Source organism: Hesperophylax consimilis, chromosome 19, assembly GCF_061612785.1.
Source record: "Hesperophylax consimilis isolate HC1 chromosome 19, BYU_Hcon_1.0, whole genome shotgun sequence".
Classification (NCBI taxonomy): Eukaryota; Metazoa; Arthropoda; class Insecta; order Trichoptera; family Limnephilidae; genus Hesperophylax; species Hesperophylax consimilis.
The window spans coordinates 6,386,768-6,399,580 of NC_142854.1; the positions used below are offsets into that span (position 1 = coordinate 6,386,768).

At 35.6% G+C, this 12,813-nt stretch overlaps 2 protein-coding genes across 2 annotated transcripts in view; one reads left to right on the plus strand and one right to left on the minus strand.

Moving 5' to 3' along the window:
- Nucleotides 1-7,106, plus strand: part of Uck (Uridine-cytidine kinase) — a 61,606-nt gene extending 54,500 nt beyond the window's left edge. The window contains exon 6 of the mRNA XM_089643282.1: nt 796-7,106. Within this exon, the coding sequence (XP_089499408.1) occupies nt 796-1,007 (212 nt within the window). The 3' untranslated portion in view covers nt 1,008-7,106. The remainder of the gene's footprint in view (nt 1-795) is intronic.
- A 1,957-nt stretch (nt 7,107-9,063) lies between these two features.
- ubl (Ubiquitin-like protein 5) lies at nt 9,064-12,738 on the minus strand. Its single transcript, XM_089643474.1, has 3 exons — nt 12,618-12,738; nt 12,251-12,445; nt 9,064-9,222 (listed from the first exon to the last, which is right to left on the minus strand). Exons 2-3 carry the CDS (start codon nt 12,426-12,428, stop codon nt 9,179-9,181), a joined length of 222 nt encoding a protein of 73 aa, XP_089499600.1. The 5' UTR covers nt 12,429-12,445; nt 12,618-12,738; the 3' UTR covers nt 9,064-9,178.
- Between the last annotated feature and the right edge of the window lie 75 nt (nt 12,739-12,813).

The window sequence follows — 12,813 nt, forward strand, 5'->3', positions numbered from 1 at the left end:
TTAAAAGACATTGAACAACTGATTCCCTTTAGTGACAGATTTTTTCGAATTTTACCTAAAAAATTCCAACTTTGGAATCCATGTTCTAAATCGACTCCAAATGTGATGTAGTTTCACCAATTTCTTGCTTTTACGTTTCCGAACACCACACAAAGTTTTTTTTAAGTTTCCGAACACTACACAAAGAAGAGTGTTTGTTTTTTTATACAAATCTACAGTTTTATTCCAAGATTGAAGAAATTTTATACACTCGACATTCAAAACAAGAGATATTTCAATAAACCACACCACCCCCTTTTCTCAAGTCTTCAAGCAAAATAAAGCCCGGGCAAGACCGGATGCTTCAGTTAGACTTTAATATATTCACCAATTCACATCCTCCACACAGCATCCCCAAAGATAACTCCTATATAAAGTTCAAGTTTAATTCTAATCAATAATCATCATACATTCCAGTAACTTGGTACACTACGGCTTTTTGAATTTATAGCAAAAATAATTCCAGTTGAAATAATTACACAGTAATACCTACTCAATAATAATGCATTAACAATACATAATTTTGATGAAGAAATTATCAAATGTTAGTAAACTTCATAAATTACCACATCTTTCCATTGACATTATAAAAAAAAGGTCCACTTAAAAAGTATCTTCATTCTGTTAATTCATCTAAGCATAACATTTCGAATAAAGAATTATTCATTCACAAAATAATTTAGCACCTACTTTAGTAGTTTTAATTACTTACCAACGACCAAAATTAATATGTCCAATAATATTCTCATTTTCCAGTTGCGATAGACCTCATAGTCCAGCACATCCGAGACTTCCTGAATGGGCGCGGCTGCGGGGCGGGCCGCTTGGCCCCCGCCGTGTTCGACTTCCCCATCCCGGCCGACCCGGCCACGCCCCCCCGGGACCTGCCGTCCGCCTCTGCTGCTACCTCCCCCTCGCTGCAGTCCAGCCCCCGCCGCCGCACCAACACCATCTCGCGCCCCCACTGAACCCTAACTCATCTTTAACTAGACACCAAATTTAGAATGGTTCCATTACAAAACGTAGCATATAAGAAAAGTGAAAGAAAACAACAAAACCTAATCCAATCTATTATTTTATCGTGTTCTGTTTTTATCCATTTACCATTTAGAATGTAGTAAATCTACAAGAATCCCCAACCAGGTATTAGGCTGATTTTAGTGTCACGCCGACCGCACGCGCACCGTTGGCGCTGATGGTCGAGATATATGAACTTCTAGGAAGCGTTTTTGAATGACGCGTAGCTATCAGCGCGCAAGGTGGTCAGCGCTGATGGCTACGCGGCCGTACGCGTCGCGCGTCGGCGCCGCGTAGCTGTCGGCGCTGACGATCGCACGAGCGCCTCTGCTTTCAGCGAGCGTTCTAGTGTCGAGCGGAGCAGACGTCATCGCGTGTACAGTCATGGCGAATCGCGAAGTGGATACAGGTCGAGTTATCGATGAGGTTCGCCTGAGGAAGAAATTGTGGGACGCATCCGATCCACTCTACAAAAATAAAGATGCAAGAAACAAAGCCTGGGAGGATATTGACGACACATTGTTCGAAAATATGGGATAGGTAGTACAAAGCAGCAATAACTATACACTCCGCATTTTGGTCTTCGACTGTACAGTAAGGCGGTCAGTACGATACTGAAACGAGCCACGCTGAGCCTCAGCGCTGACGAACTACGCGCTGATCTATGAGCGCTGACGGTGAGCGTGACACTAAAATCAGCCTTAGATAAAACTTTGGGTGTATTTTTGCAGAATAAGCGTAGTGCCTTTGTTATGGCTCGGTATATCAGTTGCTTTTAAGCTCAGCTTTGTTGTTTTGACGAGCTTAGCACATGAAAGGTATATAGGTTGTAAGCATAGATATCACCAACATGTACATACATGTTTTGTCTATGATTTAATAGAGGAAAGAGTTTCTTTTTTCTTTACACTGTCAACTACTTTCATTGCGATGTTTCAAAATATTATCGATAGTTTATGCCCGGTTTTAATTTACAAGTTGATTTTTGATAGTAACCCACTTCTATCAGCATGGTGCTACATGCGAGGATATAACTGTAAATAGTATTTGTTTTGCTGGAGTCGAGTGCATTATAGTGAAATTTTGACAGACTAACCATTGAAAACAAACTTGTTCACTCACATTGGCACTTTTAAAATCCCTCTTATACTTACCAGAGTGTTTTAGATTGAGTATGATCCTTTATCAATTAATATCATCGACATTCCTTATCGCTCGATAAATTATCGAAGTCTATACTGATAATCTAAAATCATCGTCTAAAAAGGAAACTACTTTGTGGCTTATTGAAGATTAAGCGGCGGATTTAGCCTGCTTAAATTTGAGCGAGGATAAAGAACAACTGATATAACGGGCCTATGCATTTTTTTTTTCTTTGCATTGAGTTTAAAAAAACCTCGCCGCCTGGGGGCCTAGTATATGTACGCCTTAAAATTGTGAACATTGACACCATCAGAATGTATTATATTGAACAGTCGACAATGACGAAATACTCCTTAGTCATCACCTCTTGATAAAGTTGTCTATATATTGATAAACAACGCTTTCACAAATTTCGCTCAGAATTCAAAACATTTGGCTTATTTTAAATGAATGGAGAGACAGACAGATTTCGAGTTGTTATTCAAATTATTAAAAAAAACAATCAGCAAACCCCTAAAATATTTAATAAAATCAACTTTGCAAAACTAACGCTTTTAACACAATACAACAAACAACTTCGTCTACGCCATATATAAAATGTGTCAATGTTGCCACCGTATGGGACTTTTTTTTCCCCCGACATCGATAAGATTAATATTATGTAATAAGCCGCTTGGGACGTGCTAGTGATATATTTTTATTACAATTAAATTAATATTGACTTTAGGCATTCACTTTGAGAGTCTCAAGGGAGACTCTGTGTTTTTACTTACCGCAACAGTACTGATAGTGTTGAGTAGTGTAGGCAGCTTAACTCTTTGCACGCGGCCGTATCAACTGTTGTTATGGCAAAAAGTCCATACTCACACGCGGCTGTATCAACAGTTGATACGGAAACTTTGACGGCCGATATTCCAGCGCTCTTTCGTCATAAATGTATTTCTTGCTCACTTGGACATTCGTAGAACTATCACGATGCTGACATCTACAAGAATTTCTCAAAAATAAAATTGTATTTCATAAAAAAAGATCGATAATCAAGTGCGACTCTTCGCGCCTTTTAGTCCTTTAGTTTACATTTTTGTCAACGGATGGCGTTAGTACTAGTATGTCATTCATAACTTTTCATAACTAAAATGATAAGTGATTATGGTGTCCCACTTGTGTCTATCAATGCAGTGGCCTAAGTACACACACGCCGAGTGAATGGCGGGACCACATTTAAAAGATACGGTACGTCTTTGTATGAAATTTTATGTTTTTGTTTTTATAAACATCTAAGAGTGTTGACACACGAGGATTTGTCTTCATATTATGGAGAATAATCTATTCTGTCTATATAGTCCAATAAATCATGCCAGAATGCTATAATTTGACATTTAATTGCGTGCATAGGTATTTGAAAATATGTACCGCGTACAGGTATAGATAAAACGGAGCAAATTAACGCGTTCAAAAGGTTAATCATTGTCATAACAATTCTGCTTAGTTGTCGAAATAGCCGTGCCCCGTATAGGACGGTCAGAGTGCTATAAATATTATTAGGTTAAGCTAGACACCAAATGTTTCTCTCCTTGCTAAAATGTCCCTACACACAGCATCCCTAGAGATGAGATAAACACGCTGCTGTATGTAAGTTACCTAGTAATTTAATTCTATTTTACAAGATTAGTGCTTTGTAAACAAATATGGCTTGTGTTTTGATGTGAAATAGATAAAATTTAAGATTATTAAGTTTAAAAGTGTCAATGGCACGGCACAATTCATTTTCATTCTGTTCATTTACATTTCGAATTGTAGCTCGGGAATAGAATGTATTATGAAGGTAGTAAGAACGATGAACACGAGTCAGGAGCGTAATGTGTGGTGCCATGTATTATCTGCCTACCCCCGTGGTCAAAGCTGGTGGGGTATTACAATGTATGTACATGCAAAAAAAATTAGATGTACTATAATTTTGACAAATAATAACAATTAGAATTTTTGATATTTATAAAAATATTTGGTATCTGTTTTTTTGTAACCCTGTAAAATACTGCCTTATTTATGTGTAATTTTATTTGAATGTTATTTATGGTTAAGAGAAAGTTCAGTTCAGTGAATATATACACTGCATAGTTGTGGATTATTTTCCAGGGTGCTATCAGCTGAGATTTCAGAATCGGCATTGATTGGGTTACTCCGAAGCTCATTTCAGGAATGTTGGCTTTGATAAAGTTACCTTGCCTATGCGAATGAATATTTAGTATTTGCCTGTCTCGAGACAGAAAACATCCTGATATTGTAAGAGGGAGTTTGTACCAATCACCTCTAGTTACCTCAAAGATTAGCCACTAATTACTTAAATATAGGAATAGTCATCAGTTTTTAGATTAACACAGATTTAAAGTACATTTCAAAATGGTTGACTATTGAATTGCTGAAAAATCGCACCATATGTAAGAGTTATTCCTCTTTAGCGTATTGTTAATGATGAATCAAATTAATATATTAACAAACATTTTTAGCTTTTTACTGCATGCAAAGGAATGACATTAATTTTCCCCGAAGATGTCATGTTGTTGATGAAACAGGAGATATTTTAAATACATTTTTATTAAAAGTAATTTATTTATGATAATACTACTAAAGTCCCCGGCGTTTTTGAAATCTAATTTAGACAATGACTTTTCTCTTGTTTTGAAGGTCAAGTGTGCAAAATTTCATCAGTCTAAATAAAACTGTAGATTTGTATAAAAATCAAACAAACGCCGCCCACCCGCCACATTCATTCTTCTTTATATAAATAGATTTGATATTACCTTGCAGTAATTGTAATATATTTTCTGTCGAACTTTGGAGTAACACTAAGTACAAAATGTGCAAAAAGTAAGTTTGTTAATGCCAAACTTATTATTTTTTTACTTATATTATTAATATTTTTCAGCTTTCTTTACCAATATTATTTTCTATCAAATGTAAATTTAACTGATTAGACAATAATTATAAAACTAGCAGCATTTTTATTTGCACTATTGTACACAGCATACTAAAATAATCTTTAAAATATTAACTAATTTGATTGTAATTTTTTCTTAGATTATGCTCATGATAGTTCCTATTAAAAACATATATTTATTTAAACAACGCTTGATTTTTAGCCAGTAAGCTCAGGATTACATGGATTGTCGTTTTTGTTAAGTTTATTGGATAAAAACACTAAACAGAAAATCCATAGAAGTGTGATCTATACCATTTTGAAATAAAATTATAGTCGAAAACCAATTTAATAATCCTAATGGGACTGACAGATTATGCTATACGCATCATGGCTTGGCCTGTTTCAGGATATCGCTCGTGATATAATCCCAATGGGAACATATGGCTCGATATGCTGAAATAGGCCAAGCCACGAGAATATAGTGTGCTAAGGTTGATGGCATGAATTATCTATTCGATAAAGAATTTCAGTATTAAATGTTTACCCGAAGTAAGGTCAATTTTCCCTTACTTCGGACACATTAACACATTTCTAAAGGTTTATCTTTTCAGTGGGTAAAAACTAAATATGTAAAGAAAAGGGTGTATTATTTGTAAACATCCACAGTGGAGTATTGAATGACTTCCAGGAATTTTGCAGTTTGCGTAAACGTCCACAACGGAGTATTGAATGACTTCCAGGAATTTTGCAGTTTGCGTAAACGTCCACAATGGAGTATTGAATGACTTCCAGGAATTTTACTGTTTGCGTAAACATCCACAATGGAGTATTGAATGACTTCCAGGAATTTTACTGTTTGCGTAAACATCCACAATGGAGTATTGAATGACTTCCAGGAATTTTACTGTTTGCGTAAACATCCACAATGGAGTATTGAATGACTTCCAGGAATTTTGCAGTTAATGAAAATGGTGGTATGATTTAGTCCAACGAATGACAATCAAATTAATGTGTATATTAATTATCACATATATTTGACAAATCTAAAATCAATTGAAAATATTGTTTGTGTGGCAATTATTTTCATTACTTGCATCAACCCCCTCAGACCTCTGGCATATTCACTGTTATATTTCTTGAAGAGCTAAGAGTAAGTCAAATAATTTGAGTGTATTAGATGCTTCGCGATAAAATCAAAATAAATGGGATATTTCTGAATGTGTCCCGAAAAATAAAAACTGTTTTTGAAAGGTGATGAACTGCGCTTTCAAATTTTATTATTAGAAATAAACAAAAATTTATAATGCAGACATAAAAAGTTTAAAAATGGCTAAGCTAGTTTTTTTTTAAATCTAAACACTGAACTAAAATTGTGAAAAAAAACACATTTTATTAGACACATGTATTATAAACAACTGACACCTCACTTTTTTGTTGTTTCGGATTTTAAAAAATTAATAAAGTTTCATAAATTTATCTCAAATTGCAGACGGAACCTTTGCTTTTTTAGAGGTGTACATTTTAATTCCTCTGGGATTAACTTTTTGACTTGAATATAAAGCGTGGTGTTTTCTCTTTCCGACACCGTTTAGATCATATTTCTCACCATGACAGTAAGGGAGACGAGCTGTTCAAATTGACTGGACGCGTAATAGCTGTTTGTTCGCAAAACTGAACAAATTGACCTCAGGGGTTAAAATGTATGAATTTGGTTTTTGTATATCTATGTTATTTTGTTGCTTATGTGATAACCAAACCAAATGATATTTTTAAGGTTTTTAGTGTCTATTTTAAGTTTTTGAAATTTGTACGCAACTCCATTGTGGAAGCATTATTTATTTGAGATATATATTTTTGAAATAAGTGTTTAAATAATATTTTAGATAATTTAAGGAATGTTGAAAAGCTGAAATCACCAAAGCAGTGCTCACAATAGTCATTTAATATTTTTGCCAAATAAAAAATTATTTCGATTTAATTTCTGAAATTAAACATAATCCAAAAACATAAAAATTCTTCTTTTATTTTCTATTTAATTTATTTTTTACTGCGAGGAAAGTTCAGCTCGACACAGACAACTTTGCAGGCGGTCAAAGGAGGAACTAACAAACTATTTTTAACCATTTCAGACTTGACTTAAAACTGTCAGTAATATAAAAAATAATGATGCTTGATAACAAACACCGCTCACTAACATCTAATCTTCTTCTACTTTCGTTTGGTGTTATTTTAAATACGAAATCCACCTTTGATCGAGAGGTTCCCCTTAATATTCAGGGACAATATTTTTAATTGTTCCACAATATTTATGGATTCTCCTTGGCCGGGAGACCTTTCAGTCTTCGGCCCCTTAAATATCAGCATACTTTGTAGTTAGAGCCCACTTAATTTGGTATCGGCTTCACTCACTGCACTACCTACACGCGCGGTAACAATAACGTGCCGGTACCGTTGCGTGTGGCAGTTGGCACAATACCTAACTACAGGGTTTTCCAATAAGAGGTGTTATTTTGAATAGCCCGCTATTTCGGTAAATGTTACTTTTGAAGCTGTCATTTTTTGACATTTGACAAGTAGAAACTACGCCATTAATAAAAATGGAACGATACACGCTTCAACAACGCATTGAAATTATTAAAATTCACTTGAGTGAATCAAATGCAAATCATCTTGAGTGATGAGGCCCATTTCCACCTCGGTGGCTTCGTCAACAAGCAAAATTGTCGCATCTGGGGCTCGGAAAACAAGAGTTATTGTTGAAAAGCCTCTCTATCCTCAACGTGTGACTGTTTGGTGCGGTTTATGGTCCGGCGGAGTCATTGGACCTTACTCTTTCGAAAATGAGGCTGGAGCAACAGTTACGGTGAATGGATCGCGCTATCGAGAGATGATTAATGATTTTTTATGGCCGGAATTGGATGGTATTGATCTGGACAACGTTTACATTCAACAAGACGGCGCTATGTGCCACACAAGCAACGAAACCATTGATCTTTTACGATTGAATATAAAAATAACACCTCTTATTGGAAAACCCTGTACAATATAGAAAATAGATGTAAAAGAATAACATTTCAAGTGACCACAATACAAAGGCATACACACACTAAAACACACTCTTGAACACTCTACTTAAACTCTTCTCTTCTACTCAAACACACTCTTGGGCATATTTATACATAAGATTAGGTGCATACAACCAATGGATACTAATGTATTTATAAACAATATCAATATTTATCTTAATCTTTTAACCATTTTTTGAGTTCAGTGGTGCAATTTAATTCAAATAATTTTTTTGTTTTTTTAAAGTTCTCAATTTCGCTTGTAATACAATCTCTTTGCCGCCATTTTAGAATTTTTTTGGTATGGAGGAGTGTTTGAGAGTTTCATTTCAATCTAAGTACGCAAAAATTGCTTAATTAATCCAAACTAAGAACCCATTTTGAGCATGTAAATAGTTGTTTCTTGTAGTAATTGTTGAAACGACGTGGACTTTCCACAATCTGTGCGTAAAAGTGCGGCGGTTAGGTAAATAATTACTAAGTGTTCGCTACTCTCATTTGACAGAACATTTGGTCTCTTAGGGGGCGTTTCACTTAAAATGGCAAATCATGCACCGTATACAAAAATATATTTTTTTAAATTACCTAAAAATTTTACCATAATACCTTCAAAACTTACATTGAAATAATTTGCTTGAGATAAAACATAAAATCAGCTTTCAAAATATAAAAATGGCTGCTGCCTGAACGAGCCAACAATGCCAGCAATTGGAAAATAAAAATTGCTAATCAGAAATCTTTGTATTTTCAAATATAAGTTCTAAACTAATGACGACACGAACCACGAAGATTTCCGTGTGTCAAGCTGTAAGTAGAACATACGCATTTCTTGTCTGGGATACACATATTGGATGCTAATTGATGCGTCGGAAATAAAATAATTTGATTAAGAAATAAAAAAAAAACATATATTTAATCTTAAATAACAATTGTTGGTCATCCCATCCTCTTACAATATTTACATTTACAAAATACCGTGAACTCCGTTGTCGCTTCACTGGTAGTAAAGTTCAAGGTTCATGCCGTCGTGGATTTCATCTGTAAAATGGATAGTTAAGGAATATATGCATTCATGTCATCTTTGGGAGGCTGTGCCGTGGGTTTCGAGGAGAGGAAGTGGTGGTGGGGACCCACGTAGGAGGGAGGATACACAAAAGCCAGAACATTGTAACAAGGCAGAGCTGTTAGCACAATAATGAATCAAACATCAACCGGTTTCCTGGATACACCATGGCCGGATGGGATCAATGATGCTAGTCAACTTGTAACCGCATCAGAAATGGAATACGATTCTTTGCCCTTTCATAAAGAAGCTACAGTAAGGAATCGAGATCAGGATAGCGCCCCGAATATCGAAGGCCGAGTTCTCCAGAAAAAATTACTGTAAAGTTCGTTATTTTCACAGACATAGGAATTAATAGACGAGAAGATAATGGCGAGGGGTAAAATCAACTGTTGAAGAACGAAGGGGGTAAAGCTGACTGTGATTCGTCAATAAATCAATCTGACAGTAAATAGGCATCTCGCATTATAATATCACCATTTAGTTCTTAAAAGTAAAATCTGCTTTTGAATGAATAGACATTTTTACATGGGAGCGCAAATTACTCGACACGTTATGAACAAATTTGCGAAGTCCAAATTCGGCAAAAAATTTCTTCTACTTTCAGAGTCGAATATTTCGTTTAAGTATTTAGTTAAGACACTTTTATAAATGTTCATAATTTACTTCCCAGCAACCAACCAGCTTTGTGTTTGGCGTCCAGACGTTTCTCGATGTGATAGTATATGTTTCTACAACTGATCCATATTATACGATGTGAATATGCTTAAAATAATGCTTATATAATAATAATAATAATAATAATAAAAACGTTTATTTGACAATAATTTTTTACATGTTTGCATATAGTTTGTACACATACATTTAGATGATTATATTGCCAAAAGGGCAACTGCTCAGCTGTACATTCCGGATTTCTCCGGGAATGTAGCTGGTTTTCAGCAGTGCCTTTAATATAATGTGTTATAAATCGATAAATACAAATTTCTTTAAAATAAAATAAAATATAAATTCAGGATTAAATTTACATAAAATACATAGATAAAATAAAAAAAAATAATAATCACAAGTAGGTGTCCCTTTCATTTTAAATTCGATCAATGATGATGTTGTGCGGTTGACTGTGCTGTCAGCAACCATTCGCTGCAGAGCTTCTTAAAGCACTGCAACGATGTTGTTGTTCGAATAGGCAGTGGTATTTTATTCCAAAGTTTTGACGATGAGTAGCTAAAACTACCCTCAAAAACAGCAGTTTTATGTTTGGGGAGAACAAGTAAATGGTCTCTTTGGCGTGTACTATGTGCATGTGAGTCACGGGACCACTGCAGTCTGTCAAACAGATAGGAAGGAACCTTTGAATTCATCAAGTTGAACAGTTGACACATTTGATGTAACTTCCTTCTGTTCGACATATTCAGTATTCGATGCCGATAGAGGTAAGGCGAGATATGCTCGCGTCTCGGGACATTATAGCAATATCGGACACATGCATTTTGGACTCGTTGTACTTGTTTTTGGGTTTTTTTCAATAAAGATGGACCGTAAACTGAGTCTCCATAGTCCAATATTGAGAGAACAAGACTATCAGTAATAATCTTGCGTAGTTTCACTGATATGTTATCTCTTATATTGTACAATAGACGAAGCCTCGAGTAGCACCACTGTGACCTGTTTTTAACATGTTCATCATACCTCAATCTACCGTCCACCATTATTCCAAGGTTGCGCGCAGCATCAACAAAGGGAACGGTGGTTTCATGTATTTTTACAACATGTCCTCCATTTTTTACGCATGATATTTTTTGCTTAGTTCCCATTAATAAAGCAACAGTTTTTTGAGGATTGAGAAGTAACGCGTGCTCCTTTGCCCAACTGCAAACTCTACGTAGGTCACCATTTACCATATCCACTGCCACATGAGTTTTACTTACGTCAAACGATAAATATAGTTGTGTGTCATCAGCATACATGTGCGAACCACAGTGTTCAATAGATTGCATCATGTCAGCGGTATATATAGCAAAAAGCAATGGCCCTAGTATCGATCCCTGGGGTACCCCTCTTGTTATTATAATGTCAGATGAATATTTTAGAGTCCCATTACTATCCTTGCAAACTGTGCGCTGAGTTCTATCTTTGAAGTAATTTTGAAACCATTTTATTGCTTCATCGTCAAAACCAAAGTAACGCAACTTTGCAATAAGTAATGGAATGCTCAGTAAGTCAAATGCCTTAGAGAAGAATATATGGAATGTAATACGACAATTGGGTTTATTCTCTTTTTACACATCTATTTTTACAAGTTTTCATAGCACAAGTCAACATTTTGCCGTGTTATTTCGTAAAATGAACCGATGATGCCTCGACCATAGTTCGCACAAGAATGATGACGTCACGTTTTCAAATTTCACTTGAGGCCATACGCGAGCACAGCCGGCTCCAATGGAACCGGTATGGGGAGTGGGGATAATACGCTTTTAATCATTTAGGGCAGGTCTACTAATATTCATATGTCTATGGTTATTTTACAATTTATTCATTTAAAATAATATATAGTGTACTTGCGGCACATTCCACATTGGAAGATACTCTCAGTAACGCCCTGGTGTAAGACCACCATTCAGCATTAGCCGTGTTTGGTGACCAGATCTGAATACCCACCTTCCCCTTTACCGTCTCCTTCCCCTCCCCGCTACATTCAGCCTTGCAACATACCCCATTTATTGGGGATGCCGTAGTCTCAATGGCTCCAGTCGGCTGGGAGAAGTTAGGAGAAGAAGTAGATTAGATAAAAAATAAGAAGAAAAGGCCTGACGCTGAATAAAACAAACAAGTCGCAGCTACCTAAAAGCTGTCACCTGAGACAAAAATGTCAACATGTATGAATTTAAAAGTTCACAGTTTGTAACACTTTAAAGGCTATTATTAAAAGAAGAATGTTTAATTGCGGAGTGAAATCCAGGCCAGCTGAGGTTAAAAGCTTACAAATTTAAAAAAGGATACAATCCGCCAGTTTGATGTGGTCCTTGAAAACTGTGTACCATTTTTTGAGGACTATTTTATCATATCTGGTGCCGGTTTGCGCCGCGATGAGTTTCTTCAGATCCCCTACGGTATCGTCAGGATTGCATTTAACTCGCACTTTCTTCCCTAACCGGTCATTGCAGGTGATCTCCAACATCTTCCAACTTGTTTACACTGAACAGAAAAACAACAAATTTGAGGTTATACCGAAATAACGACGATTGACATTTATAGCTACAATATTTCACAAGATTAACACTTTAGAGCCGTGCGTTATTATGCTAATGATGTATGGATGAATATTTACGGAATGAACACAGTAATTGTGGATAATTTATTGACTCACAACTTTCAAACCGTTTTCGACTTTTTGACAGCTTTCACTTCTCCGCCATATTGACTTTGGGATATCCTCTCAAAGTCTCGATTTATATTATTTTATTCGCATTATTAAATCAAATAATTTATTTTAAAACGTACAAACTCCAGTAATGAATTATTATTATCAATAATTAAGTCAATAGTCCTCTGCATGCGCAAAA

Bases quoted from the DNA above. Each gene is read 5' to 3' on its own strand.
- ubl (XM_089643474.1), bottom strand. From the start codon at position 12,428: ATGTTGGAGATCACCTGCAATGACCGGTTAGGGAAGAAAGTGCGAGTT. The intron at 9,223-12,250 runs GTATCCTTTTTT...TCCATTTTACAG, and splicing joins CCACATCAAACTGGCGGATT to ATGAAATCCACGACGGCATG.